The sequence below is a fragment of the Trachinotus anak genome, unplaced genomic scaffold (genome assembly GCF_046630095.1).
Source record: "Trachinotus anak isolate AG129_WGS33_773 ecotype Australia unplaced genomic scaffold, CSIRO_AGI_Tana_v1 ptg000012l, whole genome shotgun sequence".
Taxonomy (NCBI): Eukaryota; Metazoa; Chordata; class Actinopteri; order Carangiformes; family Carangidae; genus Trachinotus; species Trachinotus anak.
The window spans coordinates 475,403-503,390 of NW_027273863.1; the positions used below are offsets into that span (position 1 = coordinate 475,403).

Genomic DNA, 27,988 nt, shown 5'->3' on the forward strand with positions numbered 1-27,988 from the left:
TCACAGCCATCATCTCACCAACTGTAACATCACACACAAGTGGCACAACCGCACCATCTGCTGGTGGACCTGGAGATGGAGCAGCATTTTAGTCCGATGCTTCACTATGACTCCAACATCACAAAATCTTGATTTTCTTATTCATTTTAGGGAAAAAATAAATAAATAAATGTAAACAATTATTCTTACATTTTCTGCATCATTTTATTCAAATTACATTTCAGTGTAACGTGGTATTTTTAAGGTTTCTTGCACCTATCCTTAGTCAGTGGAGAAAACTGAGACACAGAGAGAAAGGTTTGTGCCAGCTCAATAAGTTCAGGCCTAAGGTCAGAGTTCTCTGTTTTCTTTGGTTTTTACAGCCTGTCTGAACATTTCTGCATTTCTCATGCATTCTTTTCATGAGGTCTGGTCCTCGGCTGTAAAACCGGTGCGGATCCGGTTTTCACACTGCCCAGTCGGGGCCCAGATGCCCCCCCCCCCCCCCCCCCCCCCCCCCCCCCGGACCTTACAGTGAGCGGGTGTAACTGGATCTGCCGGTCTGGAGGCGGATCCGAGTCAGCAGCTGTCTGCACTCATTCAATGTGTTGGAGATGCTCATGAGCTTTTGAAGAACCGTGGACTTCTGCACGGTCAGAAAAGCTTTGGTGGAGTTTCATGCAGAAAGCGGTGCCCTGCTGGATAAAAGCTGACAACTACCTGAGAACAGCCTGGTTCAGAGAGCTGTCCGCGTCTGCCCGGGGAGAAATGTGGCGCAGACTGGCCCTGCTGATTTTGTGTTGTACTCTGAGAGGACTTGATGCTGTGGAGGCGGAGAGAGGCGCGGATCCGCCGCCGGAGAAGATGCTGCTGAGCGAAGTGCGGGCGCTGGGCACGGTGGACGGGGCTGCTCCCTCCGCGGCCAGAGAGCAGCGGTCCCCGGGGAGAGACGCTGCTGGGGCAGCGGAGGGGAGAGCGGAGCAGACCGAGCCTCTGGAGGACGAGCTGGACAACCAGGAGAACATCATCAGCCAGGTTTGTGAAACGCTCATACGTCTCCTATCTCCCAACACACACACCAGCGCTTCGTTTGACTTTCAAAATAAGACATACGTTTGCTCTTGTATTCCCTGTGTAATAGGTTTGTCAATGAGCTGTACAAGCCATGCTGGATAAAAAAATAAAAAAGATAAATAAAGAAAACCCCGATTGGCCAATTCCTGTTAATAATGGGAAATATGACATCTCCAGAACTTCATCTTAAGATCAGTTTAATTTCCCTCTCGTCTATGAGCCCTCTGTGTGTGAGGTCACATCTCAGTGGGTAGTTGGCGCAAAAGTTTCCATCCACTTCATAAAGTGAAAACCACATGAGAATTCAAAGCTCTCGCTTTTTTTGAACACATGTTGGGTTTTGACTGTGAATCTTGAATATCTCATTTCCAGCACAGTAACCTGTTAGACACAGCACTTACTGTCTTTCTCATTTAAACACAACCCAAACCCCTGCAGCTCAGCTTCAGTGACGGGGTAAATCACAACCAGAGCTCTCTCTCTCTCTCTCTCTCTCTCTGTGTGTGTGTGTGTGTGTGTGCACCATGGTAACAGTTTGCATCCCTCTGGTGGTTGGTTATGTAACATCCTTCAAACTGTAAGCGCTCCAAACCAAAATGTGCCTGTTTGTAAACGCCTGTATTCTTCCTCTGCAGCTCACCCCTGCTGCAACTGCGAATCAGTGCTCATTCACTCCCTTCTTTCAGTTCTCATTCATGTGTTTCTGACTGATATACAGTATCCACTGATAGAGTATCAATATTAAAGTTTCGTTTATTAGTTCTTTTAAGTTTCCCTCCACCTGAATCACCTCAGTTAAGCAGAAACGTTGTCTCTCTCTTTCAGCTGCTGAGTGATTACGACAAAGTAAAGACTGTGTCATCAGGGTCCGACTGTGTTTGTCGCTGTATTGTTCGACCAATCAAACGCTCTGACTGCAGCAGTATCCATGACAGCGATGTGACATCACTGTACCAGGATTCTTACACCGTGGAGACGGTTACCAGGGGAACAGACTGCAAGAAGTGTGTGTGCATGGCTCCACCTTCAGCTGTCAACCCCTGTGAGGGAGAGTACAGGTTTAAAAAACTACAGGAGGCCAGCAAGGATGACATTAAGGTAGAAACACACCCAAACTTTGTCACTTTGACTGCTGAAGTAGTCTCGAGTTTGAACATTATGCGAAGATGTTAACCACAATTAAAGTGTTTTTTTTTAAATTATCTTTTGTTTGTTAAGCTGGCGACGATCATGGACTTGTTGGAGGGCTCTCTGTATGGAATGGACTTGTTGAAGCTCCACTCTGTCACCACCAAACTGCTGACCAGGGTGGACAACATAGAAAAAGTGAGGACATTTGTACACACACACACACACACACACACACACACACATAAAAGACATACCATCAGTGAAATAAGCAGTCAACACCATGACTGAGTATTTCCACCTTGGATCTGCAGTGAACCAAGGACAGTCTCTTAAAAACAGATTCAGACAACCAGGGATTCATACGTCATAGAACCTGAGGAACCAATTTACGGGGAAGAGGGGCAGGGGAAACCAAACCTGCAACCTTGGCAGTACAGAGAGCGAGAATTTACATTAGCACAACCACTAACACTGTGTCAGCCACTACCAGTTACAATCTAACAAACAACATAAACATGAATCTGATATGTCTGATTCATTATATTTTGGTCACAAGAGCCTCCTCATCTGACTCTGGGTCTGACTGAGGCTCAAACATGTGGCTGACACTCTTTGATGTTTCCTCTAACACCAACTATCTTGGTACTCTTTGCTGTTTCACCTGTCAACCTAGTGCAAGCAGCTGTGGTGGGTTGGCACAAGGCCTGATTCAGATTTCTAATTTAAAGGAAATAATTGATTGTGGCTTGGATTGGACTACACTTCTGCCATTGTCAGTGAGAGGCACCTCAGGAGTCAATACATGAATCCCTTTGGAATGGATTAGTTTAGGAAACTGTTCATGTGGCATTTCCAATTAGGAAATTCTGAGGCAGAAACTGGAGCTCTCGAAACAGCCCCAGCTCTTCATGGCATTGACTCCCCAAGCTGGAAACTGAGTATCTGCCACATGTTGACATGACTGCATTGCATCATTTCTGCAGATTTGTCAGCTGCACATTCATGCTGCTAATCTGCTGTTCTACCACATCCCAAAGGTGTTGTACTGGATTCAGGTCTGGCGACTGGGGAGGTCATGAAGTTCACTGAAGTCACTGTGATGTTCATGAAACCAGTTTGAGACAACCATTGCTTTGTGGCATGGAGCATTCTCAGCTGGAAGATGTGGCCGTATAGGGATGCACATGGCATCAACAGGCCTACGTTGTGCCAAGAAAACATTCCTCACACCAGTACATCACCACCACCACCACCACCACCAGTTGACACAAGGCAGGTTGGGTCCATGGACTCACGCTGTTTATGCCAAACTCTGACGCTGTCATCTGCTGCTTCAGCAGAAAACCAGATCCAGTCTTCAACTGTCCAGTGTTGGTGACTCTGTGTCCACTGCAGCCTCAGGTTTCTGTTCTTGTTGACAGGAAGTGGAACCTGATGTGTCTCTGCTGTTGTAGCTCATCCACCCCAAGATTCATCATGCTGTTCATTCTGAGGTGCTTCTCTGTTCAGCACAGTTATAAAGAGCGGCTATCATAGTGTTTCTGTCAGCTCCGACCAGTCTGGTCATTCTCCACTGACCTCTCTCAACAACAAGGTGTTTTTTGTCCACAGAGCTGCTGCTCACTGGATGTTTTTTGTGTCTGGCTCCAGTCTGAGTAAAAACTCTACTGAGTGTTGTGTGTGAAAATCACAGGAGATCTGCAGTTTCAGAAACACTCACACGGACCTGTCTGGCACCAACAATCATGTCACACTCAAAGTAATTTAAATCACATTTTTCTCCTCTCGGACATTTGATGTTAACATTCACTGAAGCCCCTGATGTGTATCTGCATGATTTTATCCACTGCATTATTGCCACGTGTGAATAAACAGGTTTAAAGGGTGTTCCTAATAAAGTGCTCAGGGAGTTTATATCATCACTTACTGACATTAATATATAGAAACCGAAAAGACACCAAGGTGATTGGTAGCTTATATATATGGTGTCAGTGCCATTTTTCCATTGACCTTGATACTTCCAGTCAGAAAGATGATACTGCTGCTTGTTCAGTTTGTAAATGAAAAACAACACCTTCTTCCTGTTGCTATAGATGAGTCTAATTGGTTGGTTTGCAAGTCAAAGACACAGCTTGTGTCAGCCTTATCTAAACTGTGTGTATTTTGATGTGTATTTGGCAGATCTCATGCTCTCCAAGTATTTTCGACTGAATGATTTGTTACAGGAAGTATGTCGAATGTCCAAAAGTGTCATGTACATTTCTAGAGAAGTTCCTGAGACACTGGCTATGCCCATTCTTCAGATATGCAGATTTGCATGCAGACAGTCACTGCCTACAATCTGCCAAGTTAAGAAAACAGCAGCTGTGGATGTGTGTGTTTTTGAGTTAAGTGAGATTAATGTTCACCCTTCATGTCATCCTGTCTGTGCACCCTAGGCCTTCACCCGTAATTTTACAGAGAGAGCAAGAGAGAAAGAACACGCGAAGGAAAGGGCAAAGGAAAAGGAGAAAGAGAAGAAGACCCAGCAGAAAAAAAAGAAAGCAAATGATCTGGGGAATGTTGGACAGAAAAGCCGAGCACCTACCTACTCTAACAAGCAGGTATTATCTTTCTGAAAATGTGTGTGTAACAGATCAGAAGCAAAGACAAGCTCCAACATCTTATCTGTTGCACTGTTGCAGAAGAATTATGAAGGTCAGCTGAAGAAGAACCAACAGCAAGACGGTCTGGAACAACAGCAACCAACCAGGAATAAGACAGGAACTCAAAAGCCAATCAAAGAGAAGACAGAGCCAAGGCTGCCAGTCAAAGACAAGAGCAGCGTGGTCATCAGGGGTGTGACCTATTACAAGGCAGGACAGGAGAGCTATAAGGAAGATGAGAGAGGGAGAGGCAAGAACAGTAAGTCTGATGTGCTGTTAAGATTGATGCTGCTTTTATGTCACATGGTAACAACTATCACACTGACATCACGGCTGAAGTTATCAGATTTCATAATCTTATCTCATATTCCTTCTCTTACAGCTACTCTAACTACAAACACCTCAGTGGACGTACTGATTTCAGACCAGTTCCCACCTCCCACGACTCCCCCCATCCAGAGCCCAGGACCTGCAGCCACTGTAAGCACAGACTACAAGGACGAATCGAGGAGCCCAACAAAGCGACTGACAGATCAGCCCACTACCACACAAAAAACCACAGCTACAACCAAACCAGCTCCCACTACCACGAAACCAACGACTGAAATAACCACAGCGACTCCAGAACCAACAACAACCAAACTAACGACTACTTCCCCACAAACTACGACCCCGAGAACCCAGCCCACCACATCTGTCACTCAGCACAGCACCTCAGCTTCAGACACGAACATAGGTCCACCCGCTGATGCATCTCCCACGGCAGGGTCTCAGCCGGGGCCCAAAAGTCGACTCAACTGGACCGAGAGCCCCGCTGACCAACCAAAGACCACCAAAAAGCCTGGTAGAGATACATAGAGTGCAGTAGATTAACAGTTAGTCAGCGATTTGTAGAACTGAAATAAGAAAAGGGAATTAGGTTTTAGAGTCTTTATTAACACCATCACTTTGCTTGTGTTCCTGCAGGGGTGTGTAAGGACACAGTCGCCAGCCTCTCTGACCCGGTCCAGCAAAACTCTTATGGCCTGAGTGATGGAGCCTGGATGAGAGATGCACGTGGCCATGGCAACGTCATCTACCTTACCAGTGGTCACTATGGCGACAACCTCCTAGAATTCCGAGACATGGACACCTTCAAATCAGGTTCATGAATAATCTCAGTGTGTAGATGCTTTGGGAAATGGGGTCCTGTACTTAAAAGTACTTAAAACATAGCAGTATATAAACATCTGGATGCAGCTGGAGCAAAGTAGACTGAAGAATAATTTAGCATATGCAATATTAGAATTGATCCCTCAAAACTCACCACCCATGAGATTCCTAAAGAGACACTAAGCTTCACAGATGTTTCAACATCTGTCCGCCTACCAGTTAAAGTTAGCATACTTCACGGTCAGTTTCCACAAGGTTTGCTGTAAGAAGATGACAAATGTTACATTGTATCAACAACCAAGGTTAGCTTATGTTAGCTAATTATGTGGCTAATATTAGCTTCATTATTGGCCGCTTACCTGTCTGAAAAACATAACAGCTTCTCCATATGAACATCTGTCCCCACTGCACCAGTGCTCACTTGTTTATTTAATTTGTCATTTTAGTCATGAAATAAACAATAAATAAGCACTGGGGGCTTGTGTGTGTAAAGGTTGTGTTGTGTGCTGTGAGCCTAACTAGCTACATGCATATTTTCTGTGTGTTCTTCCTGCTCAGGTCAGGTGAGTAATACCTACAAGCTGCCCTACAGTTTCACCGGGACAGGCCACGTCGTGTTTAACGGGGCTTTCTTCTACAACCGTGCGTTCAGCAGGGACGTCATCAAATACGACCTGAGACACAGATATGTAGCCGCCTGGACCACACTGCATGATGCTTTACTGGAGGAGCAAATTCACAGGACACAGACTGAAGTAAGACCCTGTGTGATACTCTGGTGTGGTCACTGTGATTTAACTCCACAGGAAAAACTGTGTGTTGATTCACTAGAGACACACTTTGTTTCCAAGAGTGAGGTGGGAAGATCAGTGCCACTGACATGCATTAGGTACATGAGGGTTGGGCGATCTTATCCGTGGGGGGTAAGAGCAAAACCTGACACTCTCTCTCTCGCTCTTTCTCATAGTGAATATGGCCACAGTAGTATAATAAATCATAAATCAAGTCATCACAAACAAAGCATTAATTATTTACATTTAATAATCAGATAATACATTTAATAATAATCACAATATTCACTCAAAATCTGTAGGGGGAGGCACATAGAGACAGCTGTTTATGGCCTGCAGATCTCTGTCTCTCTCTCTCTCTCCCTCTGTTGTTGACTGTCCCTTCACTTCCCTGTTAGGACCAAAAGTTCTGTTTACAACCACAAAAAGCAGGAGACTGTCTGTGTGTAACCACAGCACAGCACCTGCACACAACAAACAGTGCTTAAAAGACAGTCAGGTGGTCGGAGTGTGTGTGTGTGTGTGTGAGTGTGTGTGTGTGTGTGTGTGTGTGTGCGTGCATACGTGTGTGTGTTGCATGCATCACTTATATGTGGGGATGCCAATGTTAAACTATGGCGGGGCAAATTTCTTTTAACATTGATTACTTCTACTACTACTACTAACAGGGGAAAACAGCCTGACTCTGTCCAGTGGTCAGTGAAACGGTAAAACTATTAACAACTCTAAAGCTCTGAACAGCCTCTTCAGTGTGTATCTTGTTTGTTTAACCTTCGCATCAACAGAAATCTTAAAACAACAATTTGTGGTTTTGGGATGTTACATATTGTAACTATTAACAAACAGCAGTCCATCCATCAACCCAGCCCCTCTGTTCTGTCTGTGTTTCTGGCTACAGCACACGTTACCAGATAGCGAGCACAAGCTTGAATGTTAGTCTCCGTTAAGACTGTAAGACTGCACACAAGAAGCTGCGCACTGCTGCTCACCAAGAAACAAGTGAAGTGAAGTCACTAAAATGACAAATTGTTACATTTCTGTCTGTGTCAAGCAAAGTGAGACACACTGTTTGAATGAATGAGCTTCAGAGGCAGCTCAATAATAATGATGAACCAGAAATTCATCTGTAATACAGTAACAAGATGCCTCAAATAACACAAATGTATGAAAGTGCAGCAGAGAGACCAATGAATCAAACATACAGGACAACAGCAGGAAGTCTGGATGTTATCTGGATGAAAAGCAACATTATTGTCATGTATGATTTTGTCTGGAGGAAGGTGGTTATTTTGTCGTTGTTTTGTTTTCATTGTGGAGATAGTCATGCTAGCTTTTCCCATTTGCCTCCAGTCGATTCGATAAACTAAGCCAATCACATCTTGACTCCCGCCTCAGAAATAAGACCTGGAAATCTTGTAATCAAACTCTTAGAGAGAGAGTATAAATATTTAGGGCTGTGGTCTTAGAATAAGTTAGTACATTTAGCTTTAGTGTAGTATAACTTTACCAAAGTTGTATATAATAGCTGTAAGGAGCTTTTATTTGTGGCCTGAAGCCATTAACGTGTTAAATGTGTGGGTTTGTTTGCTTCCAGGTGGAGTTTGCTGTTGATGAGTCCGGCCTGTGGTTACTCTACCCTGCTGTGGACACAGAGGGCTTTCACCAGGAAGTAATCCTGCTCACCCATCTCCGCTCCCGTGACCTTCTGCCAGTACGGAGCTTTCGCACAGGTCTTCGCCGTGGTCACTACGGAAACAGTTTCCTGGTTTGCGGCGTGCTTTATGGCGTGGACAGTATGGAGCGTCGCTATGCCAACGTGACATACGCTTTTGACACACACACGCTCACACACACTGTGCCGAGCCTTGCGTTCACGAACATGCATTCGCACACCTCCCAGCTGGCTTACTGCCCCCTGGACAAGAAGTTGTACGCATGGGACAACGGACACCAGATGATGTATGACATCATCTTTGCTTACTAGCGCAAATGGAGATGGAGGAAATGATGGTTTGAAGGGTGGTCAGCAATGTAGCATCCAGCAAGAGGTCAAAACAGGGCTGAGGACAGAAGAAATAAGACAATAACTGAGCAGATATCCATCAATGTTTTTGTGTGTCAGTGACTGTGGATCTGTGTAAGTGAATGTATTTCAATAAGATCCTCAGCTGCTGCTCTGCTGCAGTGAGGCCCTCGTTTCTCACGACTGAAGATCGAGGTTAAGAGGCTTTGCTAAGAGCATGTTGAATTTCAGCCCACGTTTCCCATAACAGAACTGAAGAGCTTCTTAACGTCGGCTGTCGGTGGTGCTGAAGATGATGCTGAATACATTTAAGGTAACTTTGCTTATTTAAAGCCATGCTATATATTAAAAATACATCCATCACAAAGGGAAAGTGTTGTAAATGACAAAGAAATGTGTTTTACTTAAAACTAAACTTCATGCACAGTATAGTCTACAGCTTTCAGCTTGCTGCCCCTCTATAATTCATGTTTACGGGTGGAACTTTAAGAAAGGAAACTGAGTGATTAAGCTGCTGCTTGAGGCAGATGTTAGACTCCTCCACTCATATTAAAACCTAATTTGAAGCTGGTGGTGAGTCCTATGAGTTTTCAGGTTTGTAGAGAGCGAGAGAGAGAGGTGCTCAGCTCAAGTTTAGTTTCTTATTTTCTCATTTAAACACAATCACTCGTTTTACATTTACATCGCACATAACTTGACAAAACAATAGCCTTCACGCTAATTTAAAAACAACAAAAACTTACATAGATGATGTAAGTTTCCTCCCGCCTACAGACGAGTAGGAGTCGCTTGTTAATGTACAATCATTTCGAAGAGCATCTTCAGGGAAACAGCTCTTCAGCTTAAGAAGGTTTGTCTGACTGATTTTACGATCACATTAGCCTGAAGGTATTTCTGGAAAACAAGGCCCAGAGCAGCACTTAACTCACGAGAGAAGTAAAAGAAATGAAGTGGAAATACATAAAGTAATAGAGAGGTTCAAAGGTCTGAGGCCACTGTTAAACAAAATCAGTCTTGTGTTGAATAGATAATATAGATATAATATATAAAACCAGTCCTGTGATTAATATAAAATCCAGATAGATAGGGCTGAACAATATGAAAAGAAATCATATGATGATTGTTTTGGCAGATATTGTGATTGTAATATGAGACATGATTTCAGTTGGAAAGGTCATTTTGGCATTTCATTTATGTTGTGACACATTTTACCTTTTTCAGAAAAGGTGCAGCTCCTGTGGTTTGGATATTGCACTTTTGTGATTTTGATAATATTTTGATTCATTGTTCCAGAGAGTAGACACTGATTCTGTAATGACCACAAACAGAAGTACACAGATACTTTAAACATTGCACACAACATCACTATTATGCATTTATTGTCAGTTTGTAATGAAGCCGCAGCCTCTTCTCTGATATGATAAAAATCTATACTGTATTTTTTTTAATAATGTATGTCTGCTTAGCGTGTTACCTATTTACTTTGATGTCTGTCAAATCATGTTCCCATCATAAGCATTAGTACAGGTGGGATTGGAGGCTCAAACTTTGTTCGTGCTTCATCTTCCAAGTCACATTTCCAGGGAACACGTGCTCCTCGCAGCTTTACTTGTTTAAAAAAAAAATATCCCAAGACAAGGTTGATTTCAGCTGCTCTACTACAAGTCTACCTTTTTGGTTTGTTAATTTATAATAAAATGTTTTGAAAAGAATGAGGGTAAACCATCTCTTTCCAGTCTGTTCCCTTTCTCTTTCTTTCTTTCTCCTCCGTCGGTCTTGTGCAGCCTGCTGCGGACATTATTTCTGGGGTTGATTTAGTTTTCCTGGAAGCAGCAGAGCCACTGGAAGGATCCCAGGGTGGAAAATAAGACCAAGTTAGATGCTGGCGAACCTCTGACTGGGAATGCTCAGGACACACACCAGACCTTCTACATGTTAAAGGGCCTCACATAGATTCAGATAGGGTCATGGACGGGTGTGTGATAAAACTGCATGTTAAAAAGCATTTCATTCCAGCCTGGTTTGGTTTGGTTTGGTTTGGCCCAGTTCTCTTTAGTCTTGGTGAACTCATAACAAAGAAATTACAATAAAATAATTAACATATTTATTTAAAATACATATTTGAAGTAGGAGAGCACATAAGGAGTTAATATCTCTGCTTCGTTGACTAGTTTATAAGCCTTTGCCCTAGTCCTGCAGCTTCTGACATGTGCCGGTTGGGGGAAGGGTGGGGGGTGGTTGACCACCCAGCAGGATGCAGAAGAAAGATTCCCATTCACATCAACTGCACACCGAAAAAGACTCGCCAAGTGCTATGAATGCAGATGTGTTCTCTACAACTGTCAGTTTTTAAACCACTTCATGTACATGTCTGAAAGCATGAGGACCACACACACATACACACACACACAAACCTGTGAAAACCCATGGTAAGGATGCTATCTGTCCAAGATCACCGAGCTGATTGTCTGGTCTACACACACACACACACACACACACACACACACACACACACACATACACACACAGTGTATAATGTCTGGTTTAAAGATAGCAGTGGTATCTGCAAATGCATTCCTGACTTCCACTGAGCTAAAAATCTGTACAAAGAAAGAAAAAGAAAGAGAGGGAGGGAAGAAAAAGGAGGGGGGTTATTATGAGATCATGACCTTTAGTTCATAAATACTCTCACTCAAAGGTCTATTATGTTTAACTATAGCCGAAGAAGTGGAAGGCAGGAGAGGAGGTAACAGAATCCACTAAAGAAGTCAGTAGGAAGGGAAACAACAGAAAGAAAAAAAGTTAAGGGTTATGGAGAAAAGGCAACAAGTCCTCCAACATAAATAACCGTATGTCATTTGTGAATTCCCTCTGATACGACCCATAGGAGCACTTCCTGAAATCGTGCCCCTGTGACGGCATCTGGAAGTGTCTCCGTCATCACCATCACAATAATAAACATGTGGTTATGTTTATAGAACAGTCGTGGTTTAGGCAGGTTTAGGCAGGAAAAGAACTCAGTTAGGTTTAGTCACAAAACAACTTAAGATTTAGGGAAAGATCACAGTTTGGGGTTCAGATACTTCATTAAGGTTAGAGAACCTACAGTGTCATGGTTACAAAAATAAACCTGCAGTTAAGGTTGTGCAACGGTCACGGTTGAAGGGGACCTATTATGCACATTTCCAGCTCTATATTTTTATTCTGGGACTTCACTGGAGTAACTTTGCATGAGTCACAGTTTTTAAAAAAATCCTTATTTATCTCATAATGGCTATTATGCAGTTGAGCCGCTCACTGAAGCATCTGTATAATCACTGCAATCTGATCACATAATGGTACCAGGTTTTAAAAGCTTCTAATTAAAACTAGTTGGACACAGTTAGCAGCTGACTCGGTGTAAATCCTCACGAGTCAAACCTTAAAGTTGATGTGTGTCTTAAATCTTTGAACCTTGCTGCAGTTTTTCAGAGTAAGTGGGCTGCTTCAGGTGGCTGAGGCAGACAAGAATGATATAATAGTCCCGGCATGATGGAATAAAAAGCAAGTGATTTTGTTTTGTGGTCAAACACAATGCCAAGATTTTTCAGCGTGGATTTCACATTTGGAGCGAGCAAAACCAAAGCAATCCAAGACTCCCATCAATTACAAGAATCCAATGATAACAGCAGAGACATGCTGCAGCCTGGTATGATGGAATACATCATTCTGAACAATGTGCTATGCAGAATTTCTTTGGAGACATGGGAGAAGCAGTCTCTTGTGCACATTACAGAATCGTGAAGATGAAGTAGATAGATACATTTTAAAAGATGTTTAAAAGATGCCAGGCTGGATGATGCACAACCTAGTGTGGAGAGGACAGTCCTAAAGTCTTTTCTCTAAACTAATCTCAACCTACTTATGAGTGCGACTGAAATGACCAGTGTCAGCCCACTGCTCCCACTGATCTTCAGCTTTCATCTTTATAATCAAAAACAGATGTAAATTGACATCAGAGTCTGTAATGGCAGCTGTTATACAAAAACCAAGAGGTCAACTGAAGTAGCAGAGTAAAGTTTCCTCCAAGACAGAGACAGAGACATGTTTGCTGTTTCAAGCTTTTGGCTTTATCTTAAAACCATCATCAGGAGGAGTTGGATGAATTCGGAAATAGCAGCAATAACATCATCATTATCAGTGTTCATCATCAGCATAAGCAATAAGCTTACTCAAGCTGACACATTAGCCAGAGGTTGGTGTCACTAAGTAACAACAGTTTTTAGCTTCTTTTCTTAAGTATTTCCATTTTATGCTACAGTTGAAGTGTACATACACCTTAGCCAAATACATCTGAACTAGGTTTTGTGCAAGTCCTGACAATAATCCTAATAAACATTGCTTGTCTTAAATGGGTTAGGATCACTACTCAATTTTAAGAACAATGTCAATCAAAGAATGTCAGAATAATAGTAAAGAGAATAATTTATTTCAGCTTTCATTACATTCCCAGTGGGTCAGAAGTTCATATACACTTTGTTAGTAATTGGTAGCACTGACTTTAAATTGTTAAATTTGGGTCAAACATCTCTGGTAGCCCTTCACAAGCTTCTCACAATAAGTTGATCCATTCCTCCTGACAGATCTGGTCTGACTGGGTCAGGTTAGCAGGCCTCAGTGTCTGCACTCTCGGCCTTGTGATGTCCACGCTTCAGATCTTTATCCTCATGTGCAGTTACAAACTGTATTCTGGCTTTTTTATGGTGGTTTTGGAGCGTGGAGTTGATATAGGACTCATTTTACTCTGGATATAGATACTTTTGTACCTGATTCCTTCAGAATATTCACAAGGGTTTTGCACCAAAGTGAGCACCTTTCTGAGTGGTACGACACCTGCGTGGTCCCATGGTGCTTATACTTGCGTACTGTTGTTTGTACAGATGAACGTGGAACCTTTAGGTATGTGGAAATTGCTCCCAAGGATGAAGCAGCCTTGTGGAGGTGCACTATTTTTTTCTGACATATAGGCGGATTCCTTTTGATTTTCCCATGATGTTAATTAAAGAGGCACTGAGTTTGAAAGTAGGTCTTACAATACTTCCACAGGCACACCTCAAATTAATGTCAAGCTTCGAAAGCCATGACATCATTTGCTGAAATTTTCCAAGCGGTTTTAAGAGACAGTCAACTTCAGAAACCACTGGAATTGAGATATAGTGAATTAAAAGTGAAATAATCAGTTTGTAAACAATGTTGGAAAAAGTGTCTGCCCCATGGCGCCACCCACGACTTGAGGACTACCTTGAAAAGGTGCACCAATTTTATCTTGCAAGTGCCAGATTCGCTAGCCTCATTTACAAAGTAAGAGTTAGCTCTTACTTTGTAACATGGCCACTGCTCTGCTCTGCACTGACCAACACAAATCATGACATTGCCCGCATTCTCAGAAGACACAAGTGCCTTTAAAGCCTGACAGCTGATGCTGACACATGCTTGGGAAGATTTGACATGAGGTTTGGAACTTGGTGTGTACTATAAGTACTTCAGCAGGGATTCCTACTCTAGACAGCAGTTGGAGGAGGGCATTTGATATGTGTCTGGCCCCAACACTTTTTAGAGGGAATGCTTGGTTGCATAGTCCACGACCACAATGATGAAACAATTGCCTAATATACTTCTTTCCAGTGGCCCTACAATAACCTTGTCTATTCTGTCAAAAGAAGTCTCACTGATTGGTAGAGGTAGCATACCTCTCAGTAGACACTCAGGAGACACAAAAATCTTTTATATCTGTCTACATCCCAGGCCAAACAAAACATTCACCTATCCTCATCAGCATTCTGTTGAACCCCAGATGACCTGCCCGAGGAGCTGAATGGCCTGGGGTCATAGTGTGTCTGAGGGACTGGCAGCACCTGGCCCTCCATCTCATGTAGATCCTGATGCCTAATTTGCTGCACTAGGCTGCCTAAGCTTCACCCCATCCTTTTCCAACACTAACGATGACAAAGGTGCAGGATCTTTGCCTTGCATTTCCACAGTGTTTGTGCATTTCTGTGGGGGGTGCTGGGTCAGGTGAGTCCTCACTGGATGACTTAGGGCCACCAAGAAGCTTGTTCCTACATTTCAGGTGTTTTAACTTTATCTTTTTGGTAGGACCAGGCTCCAATTCTGTGTCCAAAAAACTGTGAAACCATACCATGTTACAATTTCTGGACCAGTGTAATAGGTCCCAACATTACTGAAGGAAGCTGTTGTGCTCGTGCTACAGTGAAGAAAAAGGTTTGGCCGCCAGCTGTCAAGTAAATCTCAGCAGTGGGATCAATTTTATCATCCCTATGAATACAACTAACTCCAACACCATTCTGAAGCCAAACATTAACAAGTGTTGTATTGTGAAGTGTTGTATTGTATCTCATATGTGATTAACTGATCTAGTTGGCCTTAGTATAGAATAAAGAAGTATTTGTTTACTTTTCTTGACTGGATAAAAGGGGGTTTTGTGCCCTAACTCACCGCAAAAAAAGTATTTAATATCTCCTGTTGGTCTTATTAGGAGGTCAAGAGGTCATGGTGGTTTGAATATCACAGTTGCAAATATAAAATACAAGGACTTTGCTTTAGTTTCCAACCAAACCTTCAGATTGAGGAAATACTAGAAACCAGAAGACACATTAGTGGTGAGAACAGAGCAAGGCAGAGGTGAAGAGAGGAGGAGAGTGATGGAAAATAATAGAGGAGAGGAGACAGGGAAGCAGAGATGAGAGATGAGAGGAAGAGAAGGAGACAGGAGAGAGAGGTAATGTGTCCCCCAGACATTAGAGTTCAACATCTGGTTTGTTACTCAGAGCATCTCAGACAGACGGAGCAAGAAATGCAACTTGAAGAATTGAGAGAAATAAAATGTTGTTGTGGTTGATACAAAATTATGGAAGAACACAAAAATGACAAGCAGCTCATTTAGCTTGTGGAGATATAAAGCAATGGAGAATTGGATGAAATGTGTAATGCAGTTGGAGGTTAGATGTTAGATCACACTTCAGTCACACGCAATGGAAAATCCCTCTGTTAGCCAAGTCTGCAGCCAGAGGCTGAGAATGCTATAAGAAGTAGAAATACAGAAATAGCTGTTCCTGGAAAGTTGAAAAGGAGTCCTTGCATGAATCTGCAAATATTGCACTTTTGACAGACTCCCACAGTTTACTGCCAAAACCGCTGACATTCTTTGGGATAATGACCGAGAACACAATTAGTGAAAATCACCTTTCCTGTGAGACCAGTCAGACCAGCAGATCTCTCCTCGGTGCTTTTTAAGTAGACATCCTTTCTAGCTGTCCCACAAGCCCAGATACAGAAACCACAGAGTCACAGGGCTGAGGACTTGAATGTGACTCACATCCTCCATCATGAAACCCCTTTGCTCTCCTGCTGTTGTTCCTGTAACTCATCACTGGATCAGGACACAGGAAGCAGGTTAATGAAAGTCATCTTGTTGTCTGGTGCAGACAATGTCAAACATCCACGTTAAATATCTGCTTGTTTGTGACTTTTTACCTTTATTTGACAGATGACAGTCTACATAAAGACAGGAAACAAGGTCAGAGAGAGGGTTATAACATGTAACAAGGCTCCTCAGGCTGGTTATGCAGTCTGCATCTCAGACTCCCCCATTAATTGGATCTCATTTCATCCACAATCAACCAGATCAAATCCTCTCCATCCTAACACTTATTCCTGTTTTTGTGAGAGCGATAACTTGCTCTGTATCTGCAGACGATAATAACCTGAATGTATGACAAAATTGTTCTTGCAGCATAAAAAGTGTGTGCGTTTTTTATTTCTCAATATTTAATGTCTGGGGAGGTCACCAACCAGCAGTTTGACTTTTTGCTTTGTGACTTGGTGCATTATCAGCTGGAAAAAGCCGTAGTGGCCATAAAGGGATGCACATGGTCTCTCCTCCCTGTCCTCTCTTTCCACCATCAGGGGTCCGGGGACCTCTCTCTCACTCTCTCTTCTGGCTGTCAGTGCCTTAATCCAGATGTTTTAGATCTGGATCTAAAAGATCCAAGATCGGTTGTGAAATTTCCACCTCTGAAAACACTGTAATTCCCCTATGGGTTTTGGTTTTTAAGGTGTAGCAAAATATAGCAACTTGCAGTCTAAGTTACAGTCATTTTATGTTAGGTTTTTAGAATGACATGTTACAGTGAATGTGCAGAGTGGAGTGGAGTGTACTGTACAGTGGCCCCCAGAGCTCAGCAAAATGCAACTTAAGAGAATACATACAAATAGACGAAACACAAGCAAATTCAGACAAAATTTGACAACACATGAGCTGCAAACACACACAACTTCAAAAGAGACAAAGCATTGAACAACAAGCACATCCCAGCCTGGTTCATCACATTTTTGTGTGGAAACACAAAACATCTGTTGTCGTCTGTGCTACTTGCAGCACGTTTGTGTGTTTGGTTGCTTTGTGTGTATTTGCAGTACATGATGCTGTCAAATTGGTGAAAATGTTTTCTGAATTTGCTTGTGTTGTTGTTTATATGTTATCTTAGATGTTTGTTTCATACAATGTGTTTTCTTAAGTTGCGTTGAGCTCTCGGGGCCACCATAGTTTGATGTATACACAGAGGTTCGGCTGCGGAAAAACAGCAGAAATTTGATGTGATGTGGTCACTGAATGCATTTTGTGTTAGAGCAATGAAAGCGCTCCACAGTTTAGCTCACGCTGTGAAGAGTTTTAAGTCTCAAGATGTGATCGATTGTAAACTGTGACATCATCAAGATGAGGTGAACTTCAGCCGAGCTGTGGCTCAGTGGATATAAAACAACAGCTGCCGTCACAGTAGCACATCACACTGTTTTGCTATTTTGACATCATGTTTGCTCGCACACATGATCCCAGTGGTCCAGGTTCCAGCTGTTGAAATGCATAAAATAATCTTAATGACAACAACTGGTAGCAGATTAAAAGACAATTCATTTGAATTGTTCTGTACTACACACTATGATTTTATCTCCCAACTGTCTAACCCACGCTGATCACTTGTCACACACATAGTCCTATTAATAATAATAATAATAATTACTAATTCACTGTTCTTAAAAGATGAAGAAAATGGAATGGATTAAACAGTTTACCAACATCTATGAATCAAGTATATTTACTTTAATTCCGGATACGCAAATCATATATAAATGTGAGCAGAACTAAAATAAATCACTCAACAGAGAGCTAATCACTTCCTAGCACGTCTCTAACCCACACTCACACACACAACGATCTTCAGGGATTCAATATCTTGCCCGAGGACACACACAGATTTGTGGTCACCCACTGCCCCTCCTGAATTACAGCTGTCACTGGCTGCACTGCAAATAGTATTTTAATTTTTAAAAAAAACATAAGTCAACTGTGAACTCTACACAGAATGTTAAAAAAGTTTCATGGTTTCAACACAGTCTGCAAGTTGATATGATGCAGAAAGATGGCAGAGAAGAAGAACAGAAGAATGTCCTCACTGTCACCAACCTGGCACTTATCAGAAGAACACGTAGTTTGACCATTAAAGGAAAAATTCAGGCATTGAAAGAACATTTGTGACAACAAAGAATAAATCACTGAAACCTCTGACATCTGCATTACTGCTCTTACTTTTATTACCGCAGTAATTCGCCATCAACTTTATTAGCAGGCACAGCACCACTGACACTGAAAAGCATTAAACTGAGAGCACTGGCTGGCCACTCCACCAACACGTCTCTGTAACTGCAAACAGAACCATTCATTTAAATTTGTGAAATACTGACCACATTCGTATCTTGTTCAAACTACATAAGCAGTCATTCATTTTAAAGCTCCTACAGGCCATAAAGTGAAAGCAAACATGGAGAAGGGAGGATGACACTTTTATGGACTAGGAAGTTTGTCAACCAGCAGAAGAGTCTTGGTTTGGTACATGACCAACCACAGACCAGTTTCAAAACGCTAATTATTTTTCATTTAACTGAGCTATTTATTTTTTATTTTTTTGTAATTGCTACATAGCCAGCATTAGCATAACAACTGCTACTTAAAACATAGGGAGTTCAGCATCAAACTTCAGTCCTTTACCCACCAAGAGCTGTCTCTAGAGATTGGAAGTAATGTCATTGTTAACTCTTGTCTATCACGTCTTTTCTTCAACTAAAGTTAGCATGCTAACCAGCTAGCTCTGCCCCTTCCGATAGCGACTCACTGTGGCCTCCAATCTGCCGTGAAGACGTAGCGCTGCTCGGAGGATGTATTCTAATGTCTTGTCTTGTAAACGCAATGATGGCCGAAGCTCTGCTCCTATTGAAACACTAACCAGATCATCAGTCTTTATGACCGACCCCATCAAACCCCCTTTTTAAAAGTGACTCTCTTCTTGTCATGTTTCTCTACTAATTCATTCACCTGTTTTCCTTATTGTCAACAAATCTCATGAAAAACCCAAATCAGCAGTGAACGTACCCTGCGGACAAGCATCAAGCCTGATGTATCCTCTTCCTCTGAGCTATAGAGCTCAATATTCGTCCAAAGCTACAACAATCACATCAGTGAGCCACTCTGTTGCGCTGACATGGTCCTCCACCGCCATGAGCACACACTGTTTATTTTCACTCATTCCCATGTACACCGTCCTACTATCTATGAAAGTGTATTGTACCATACAGCAGGATGGCATTCAAGTTCATTAAGGTCGTGACTGTTCAGTGGCAGATTGATGCAAACGCCTGATGACATCAGGCAGCTGCAGATACACCGCTTGTTAGTTATCATAAGTGGACGTTCAAATACTGGACACTGAAGTTCTAACATTTCATACACCGAGCTGGACTCCCACAAAGTGAGTCTTGTTGTTCATGTGGTCAATAACCCCCCAGCGCGCACGCATACGCACACGCGCACACACACACACACACACACACACACACACAGTAGTGTATACAGCTGGAGTGGCAGTCCCATGTGATTGATTCCTAATTCCAGAGTTTATGAGAGAAATGGAAAACCCCAACCCCCTCCTCAGTCCTGTGTCTTTTCTTGTTTTCACACATTTTCACTTCACCTTATTTAAACCCTTTTTCCACCTCTTTTACATAACCCTCTCTTTTCACTGGTGATCTTGCTCCTCTCCCTCTCTCAGCAATAAATTTCCAGTGGGGGCTCCAGTTTTCCAGGCATCTGTTGGACTGGACAGCAGAGTTACAAGTCCTGCACCGGAGGAACAGTTTCTCTAACACCACTCACTGTAACTGTCGAAAGCTGCTGTGCATGAAATATGGTCAAAACTGTCCTAAGGGTCAGTGTGGTGGTGGATCAGGACATGGATTTTCTGGGTTGATGAATTATATAGAATAATCATCTAACCAACAATAAAACCAACTGTATGTCACTATAATTATCCTACATCACATTTTCCAGAACCACTGAAACTCTCCACCAAAACCCAGGAAGATGACAAACCCATAGACCAATGACAATATAGATTAACTCTATTCCTTTGTGGAAGATGCTCTGTCAGGGTGACTAATTATTTCATCTAACAGCTATTTTATTGTGTTAAGTTTGAGCAAGAAGTCTGAAGTAGTTGCTCACAACAAGTTTCAATTAGAGACATTATCATTTCTAATTCTGTTTTATATTTTAATCACAGCTCCCAAAGCAGGTGACATGATTTCTCATCTGCTCTCCTTCACCATGCTTATCAGTTGATGCTGCTAGAAACTCCACACTGTCCACATCTCCTTCACATTAGAAGCCTCCCGCTGGTTCAGCAGGAGAATCACCTCTTTACTCATCAGTTTTTCTTCAGTGGCTGTGGATGGTGAAGATGTTTTCATTGGAGCTGCCATCGTGTGGAGCCCATATGTTATTACAGATTATGTTAGCGGGGCCTCTTCAAAGCAGACTTCAAAGACTCCATTGGAAAATACCAATCCATCTGCAGTGATTTTGTCCACGCATTACGTTTTCTGAAGGATACATGAGCTGTATGAATAACATAAAAAAATCCTAAGATGGAAAACTCTCACCATACTTCTGGTCTTTCTGGTTCTATTTGAAGACACATTTAGCTGCTTGATTAGAGTGGTACAAAGTCAGCCAAGACAATCTAGCTCAAAGTGCTTCACGTTAAAAACAAAAGCAAGCAGACAACGCACAGAAAATTAAATAGCACAGAATCCACAAATAAATAAAATCAAAAATCAAAAGCAAGTTAAAAAGATAAGACTCAAGATAAACAGCTAGCTTTGATCAAAGTCTTAAAAGCACAGCCAGTGGTCTAATCTAAAGCATAAGAACATTTACATTTAAACTATATTTAACTTATCTAAAGCTTTAAATTGTACCACTGCCTGTACAGGGTCATTACCGGTGGTGGAAGAAGGACTCAAATCCTTTACTTCAGCAAAGGAACCATTACAAAAATTTAAAAATACTCCATTTAAAGTACTGCAAAAAAAATCCTTCTTAAGTACAGAAATATTATCAGTAAAGCAAAAGTCAGGGGACAAAGAAAGGGCCCCCTGTCTGAAAACTGATGCAACAATGTCTCAGCAGCCTTTTACTGAATACTTCCTGAATGCACTGATACTGACCAGTGAGAGAGGAATGTGACTCACATACAGGTAACGCTGCAGATTCATTTACTCAGTAACAAACAAATCAGTGCAAATGTGTCCTTTGATATTTACATCTTTTATTTACAATATGTGTGTAATGCAAAACTGTCAGATGTCAAACTTACACGATACAATGGTGTGATTACAGGAAATCCTTGCCCTTGAAAATCAGCTGTAGTAATATATATATATTGAAAAAATATCACTTTTTTTTCTTTAAGTTGATTCTTCAAACATTAATTCTTCACTGGATTACAGAATATTTCATGTTCTGCGTTTAACTTTTTCTGCCTGCAGATCCTGCGTCAGTTTGTGTGTATATATGTGTCTGTCTGTGACAGTGTACTTGTTTACAGGACCAGTTTGAGTTTCATGCCTCGAGAGAGTGAGGACATTTTGGCCGGTCCTCACTTTCTGGGCCTGTTTGAGGGTTAGGACCTGGTGTTTTATTTCCGTATGTTCAGCTGTCGGATCTCGTCCACTCTGTTGCGGTGCAGCTGGAAGGCTGGAGTGACCCAGCGACCGCAAGAACACTGGTCCCCACACCAGTTGAAAGAGCCCAGCTTAGAGCTACACTTAGGACACAGCAACTGCACACAAACACAGGAGGAGAGAGAGGAGGGAAGCAGCACACTATCAGTGCAGACAGCCAAACCAGCGTGCTAAGTGTGTTTTATGTAGATATGATGGTGATTTTGATTTGTAGATCAGCAGGTCTATGCTTCACAGGCATTGTGAGGACATTTTAGCTGCTCCTCACTTCAAAGGGCTGGTTGAGGATGGGGAGCTAGGAAATGCATCAGGTCACCAAGTGTCCTCACAACTATGCTGACAGTGTGTGTGTCTGTGTACTTGTATGGCTACCTTTGTGAGGACTTTTGAGTTTTATAGGACATACTGTGAAAGTGAGGGTGTTTTGGTCCTCACTTTCTGACACCTCCAAAGGGCTGTATGAGGGTCGAGACCATAGACCAAAGTAAATAAAGATGGACGTACCCTCCATGACGTCACTCATAGGTTTCTGAAGAGCTGTTTTGAAGCTCAGAGCAAGCTGCTCTGCTGTCGCCATCTTGGCAGCAACTGACTCCACCTAACTCCTGGCTAATCCAAAAATGGGCAAAGAGGTGGGGCATGTGTGGAGCCGAGACTTTGGTGAATGCCAGTTTGTGGAAAACATATGCTCACCCACCTGTCACTCAAGGCAACACAATTATGCAGAACTTTAAACCTAAATAAAATTTTAACAGGTGAATTATATAGAAATTCACATCCCGTACTAGTTAAAGAGACCAAAACAGATTTTTGTACCAGGTTGTAAACATGTTGATTTCTGCTGCAAAGTTGAGCATTTTAACAGCACTCTATGGGGATCGACTCTCTTTGGAGCCAGACTCAAGTGGTCATTTGAAGAACTGCAGTTTTTGGCACTTTGTTGCTTCATTCTTCAGCTGCACAGGCTGCCACTCGGTCAGGACTTGGCTTTAGGGAGAAGGGCTGAACTAGGTTTAGATTGCGGTTCGGGTGAGGGACTAGACGCTGCATTATGTCAGTGAGTATCCTCACAAAGAAAGAAGTGCAAAGGTGTGTGTGTGTCTGAGTGCACAAGGGTGCATTACCTGTCCATCCATCACTCCAAGTAAAGCTTTTTCCATCCACTGCACAGGTTCAATGAAGTACGATGTACACTGGACGTCTCCTAGACCGCAACATGTTTTCTGTCATTACTTATGATGAACCACAAGTTCAGTGTCTGGGATTATTCATCTGAAAAATGAAGCTGAGTGGAGCCACAGCAGGATTTCATAAATCTCATAAGTCTCATAAAGTTATGAGAATGATAAAGGTGTTAGTCAGGGCCACTTCTGGATATGTCGGTGTCCTTGTCGACACGCTCCACTGGTGCTTCTGCGGAGACTGATCTACTCTAATATTTTATGACAATTTTATTAATCTAATAGAACTTTTTTTCAATTTTAACTTCATGTGTCATGCCATCAACATCTTCTGATGTTGACATATTTCTAGATGCTCACATGTGTCTGTTATGGATCATCATGCTCAGAAGGTGACACAAAACATAATCTGATCATTAAAATCGTCCTACATGACTTTACCTGTTCACATACAGTAACATCAGTATCCCAATTCTGATTTATCCCAGTGGGCATCGTATTATAATGTTTGCATGGAACATAAGCTACATACACAGGTAACCTGGTTACTGACACAGTCCAGACTGTGACTATTTGTACAGCTACACATCTACTGTTCTTCATGCTCTGTGTCCAGAACATATGATTTGAAATAAAATGGTTGATACTACATTAAAATGTGAAGTCTGAGCTTTAATTTGAAAAGGTTTACATCCATTTAGAATAAACATGAGGTCAAACTAAATCATCATATTTAATGACCAATTACTTTTGAACTCTTCACAGTGCAGGTCCATTTGATCAGTGTGTTAAAATAGTCATTTCTCATACACAGTTTTTCATAGACTGACGAATTAACTTGATTTCTAAGGATGTAAATATGTGATGGACATCAGGGATAATGATATCCTGAAGAAGTCACACTGAAAAAATGTGTGTATGGAGTCCAACTGTGACTGACATGAAATGTGTGTCGCAGTAACTTCCCCGTTTTCAGAACACTGACATGCTCCTGTCCCTGTCACCTCATGCTGCATCTCTGCCTCTCTGTGTGTATGGTCTATACACTAGTATACTGGTGTATACTAGTGTATACTGTCTTCTTACCAGTGAGGTTACTGGACTTCTTGTGACTGAAGGCTGACGCTCCTCCTCCTACTGGGTGACTCAGAATACTGGAGTCACGGAACAGAGTTCGTCTGCAGAGAAGGTGGAGATAAGCATAAAGCTCGAGTCAGGAGGTGTATATCCCAAAATGTTGAATTATTCCTCTAAACATCACTTTAAACAGCCATAACAACAGGATTAATGAAGCATCTTATTTTGAAATAAAGGCACCATGCTTTGCACATCTTGTTGCTGGCATCAAAAATCAGGAAGAAAATGCGAATGACTGTAAAGATTTCTAATCAATGGTGTTTGACTTTTCTCGTATGACATGAATTCAGCGTCTGTACAAAACTTTCCTCCATTCAGCTGCTGTATAAACTTATATAACTGCACCTGTCACCTGCATTTCCTGCAGCGATAGGACACTTCAGAGGAACTGGAGTGGGCGGGGTCAACAGCAAACAGCTCCCTGGGAACCTGCTGCAGCTCTGCCCACACACACACACACAGTTGGAACAGAAAATGTTTGAAACCAATAATTAAACAATGACACATGAATGTTCTTTAACTGTGTTTTTTTCAAACACAGTTAGAGTGTGTGTGTGTGTACTTGTACTTGCTACATAGTAAGGACCAAAAAAAGTATTTTACTAACAGAGTGAGGACATTTTGGGAAAGTGGGGACATTTTGGCCGGTCCTCACTTTTTGAGACTCCTTCAAATCACATGTTGAGGGTTAAGACTTGGTTTTACAGTTATGGTTAGAATTAGGTTTAGGTTAAGGTCAGGGTCAGGGTCAGGGTTAGGCTCTCAGTTGTGATGGTTAAGGTTAGGGTAAGGGGCTAGGGAATGCATTATGTCAATGAGTGTGTGTGTGTGTGTGTGTGTGTGTGTGTGTTTACCAGGGTACTTCTCAGTAATCTTGGTCAGTCTGTACTGTTTGTACAGAGGACTGGAGGTGTCCACTTCACAGTTCATGGCCTCATACAGATGCAGCTGCTCCTCAAAACCCCCGTTGACCCTGAAACACATAAACCTGCCATCAGTGATCTGTTCTGCCTTTTATGATGATTCCATGTCCATCCATTCTGACAATGCACACTCAGAAGATCACTTCACCCAAATTACAGAGAAAAACCTTATCACTTGTCTGTAGTTGGATCTGATCCTGCAGATAAAGTAGAGAAAAGTAAAAACACTTTTTACAGTTACACTTTTCACATCATGTTTTTCCACTCAGTACGCCGAGAAGTCCCCATCTAGGAGTCACAAGATCAAACCTGAGGCAGGGAGACAGCACTAGCACTCCTGCTTGGAAAGGAACCGCCCCCTTTAGGTGCAACCACTTCACCAATATACAAGGTTATCTATATACTCTTATACCTCCTCGTGTTCTGTCCTTTGACCTAAGCCATGCTGTATGTGTCCGTTTTCTGTTGAGATTTGATTTGATATCTATAACTTTGATCTCTCTTTGCAGAGCATAAACCATACATGTCCAAAATTTTGTCCACAAAGAAATGAAAATTAAATAAAACAGTTCTGTGTTCCTGCCTCATCTATGGGTCGTACTTGAACACACTCAACCGACCCCAATAGCCATTAGATTTGTAAATTCATGAGAAATTTAAAAGGAAGTGCAAAGGAGACAGACAGACAGACAGAACAGAGACACAGACACAGACACAGACACAGACACAGACACAAACTTACTGTACACTCTGTTTGACGCTCTTCAGCCTATTGTAAGCCTCACTGAAGCCCAGCTGGTATCTCTTCATTAGATAAGCTGTCACAATGGTGGCACTGCGACTTCGACCAGCCTGGCTGACACACATACACACACAAGTCATGCTTTCTGTTTGTGTGTTTACCATGCAACACTGTTTACCTATTTACTGTTTATATCCTTGAACAGGTTAAGGGCGTGCTAATTACTGCCATTTACTGCACACCCTTTAGTTGAGTTTAGTCAAATCAGAAGGAAAAGGTGAGGGGCAAAGGGAAGGAGGAAGGTACATTTTTTAGAAAGTGGGAGCAGGAAGGGGAAGGGAGAGAGAGAGAGAGAGAGGAGGACCAGAGGGAGGGAGAACGAAGAGAGGAAGAAAAAAACAGAAAAACTAGGTAGGATGAGCCAAACATATCTTTACTTCTCATTATTTAGAACATATTTAGTTCCTTTTTCTTTTTTTTTGCTTTTTTCAGAGAAATAACTACCTACTAAAATTCTGTTTTCACTTTGTCACTATGCGGTATTGAGTGTCAACTGATGAGGAAAAAAATAATTTAACAGAAGAAGAAGACTGCAACATAAAATGTGAAGCGAAGGGGTGTGAATAAATCCTGAATGCAGTGTTACCTGTGACCATAAATACCTCAGCTCAGAACTGCTACATGAACCACAACTAAACCTATATTATCAGGTTTTAACATTCAGATTGTTGAATGACAGAAGTCAAACAGTGGATGGAAACACATGAAGGTGACATGATGGAAGAAAAACAACAGAGCAGAACTCTCAGTGCATCCCGTTGACCTCTGACCCTTACCAGTGAACAAGTGCAGCTCGACCTCCATCCACGGCCTCCTGAATGAACAGGAAGCAGTCGTCCATGTGACTCAGGAGATCAGAGGTCACCTCATCCAAAACATTGATCCACTTCCTGTGAAAGCCACCATCAGCAGGAAGTAGAAGTGCAGGGTCGACAGAGTCCACAGACAGGATATGAGTGACGGCTGCACTGGCCAGTGCCTGCCTGTCATTGAGATCAGCTGCAGTGCCAATGTACAGGCCTGGGTCCACCAGGAGCATGACTGCAGAGACAGACAGAGAGCTGACACCTATCTCTTCTTTCATAAACAAAACAGGATGTTTGGGAATTAATATCATCTTAAAAAAAGTTATCTGATCCCACATGATAGTGCTCTTACAAATACAAACAAACATGACTACTGGCTGCTTTACAAGCTTTTATGTATGTATACAAAAGGCTGGATATCAGAAACCTTAGAAACTTATTGCCAAATGAGATGGTCTAGTGTTACCATATCATATATCATAAAGTGGAGCTTCTTTGTGTCAGTACAGGACGATTTGAAAATACATAAAATATTTTTAGTGTTTTTTAGATTACATTTATGGAAGATGCTGCATTCAATGTGCCTCGTTTTTCTTTATTTTGTATTACATATTATATCATAATTACATATTTGTATGTATTAGTCTTTCATTCTTAATATGGGGAGGTTCACTAAGTAAGTTTTTTAAGGCTTCTTGACATCTTCTACAAAAATCTGCCTTACTTCTGTTTGTTCAGTTTTGGGTTTTTTTTGTTAGTATAAATGTAAACTAAAAATTACTAATTAGCAAAAATGAAGAGAGGCGTCTTACTTGGCCCTACACGTCCTAACACAAGAGACTACAGAGCTACAGCTGGTAATAATTATATTTACTGCCCGTCCTCTAAACCCCTGCGTAAACTCAGTTCAGTTCTTTCTATTCACTTGAGCTGTAGCTATAGCTCTGCTCGCCCATGAGGACATGTTGGTTAACTCACCTCGTTAGCTTAGCTTAGCCTCTCAGTCGCTGAAACTTTACAGGTGAAACCTGCTCTTTCGATTTCGGGCCGTACATGTACTACGTGAAGAGAAACTCAGAACTACAACCAATAATATGAAGTTTAATCTTTTTATATACAGTCTATGAGTTTAATAAGAAATAAAGCGAACGTGGTGACGTTAGCATTTGGTTCGACTTCTAAACTGTCCGACCGGAAACACATACTCGTG

The 27,988-nt window shown here is 42.0% G+C and overlaps 2 protein-coding genes across 3 annotated transcripts; one reads left to right on the forward strand and one right to left on the reverse strand.

Annotated features, from left to right (window-relative positions):
• The first annotated feature begins 89 nt into the window (after positions 1–89).
• olfml2bb (olfactomedin-like 2Bb) lies at positions 90–9,390 on the forward strand. Its single transcript, XM_071490817.1, has 9 exons — positions 90–1,014; positions 1,879–2,151; positions 2,272–2,379; positions 4,623–4,787; positions 4,869–5,088; positions 5,212–5,673; positions 5,796–5,972; positions 6,540–6,736; positions 8,367–9,390. Exons 1-9 carry the CDS (start codon positions 658–660, stop codon positions 8,754–8,756), a joined length of 2,349 nt encoding a protein of 782 aa, XP_071346918.1. The 5' UTR covers positions 90–657; the 3' UTR covers positions 8,757–9,390.
• A 12,104-nt stretch (positions 9,391–21,494) lies between these two features.
• Positions 21,495–27,985, reverse strand: dusp12 (dual specificity phosphatase 12). 2 transcript variants are annotated; one of them, XM_071492194.1, is made up of 8 exons: positions 27,757–27,985; positions 26,749–27,013; positions 25,913–26,026; positions 25,102–25,220; positions 24,600–24,687; positions 24,197–24,288; positions 23,054–23,133; positions 21,495–22,027 (listed from the first exon to the last, which is right to left on the reverse strand). In XM_071492194.1, the coding sequence occupies exons 2-8, from the start codon at positions 27,009–27,011 to the stop codon at positions 21,884–21,886; spliced, it is 900 nt and encodes a 299-aa protein (XP_071348295.1). In that variant the 5' UTR covers positions 27,012–27,013; positions 27,757–27,985; the 3' UTR covers positions 21,495–21,883. The 2 variants fall into 2 exon arrangements, with proteins under 2 accessions (XP_071348295.1, XP_071348296.1); XM_071492195.1 differs by lacking the exon at positions 25,913–26,026 and having other exon boundaries at positions 21,747–22,027; positions 27,757–27,898.
• Positions 27,986–27,988: the final 3 nt, after the last annotated feature.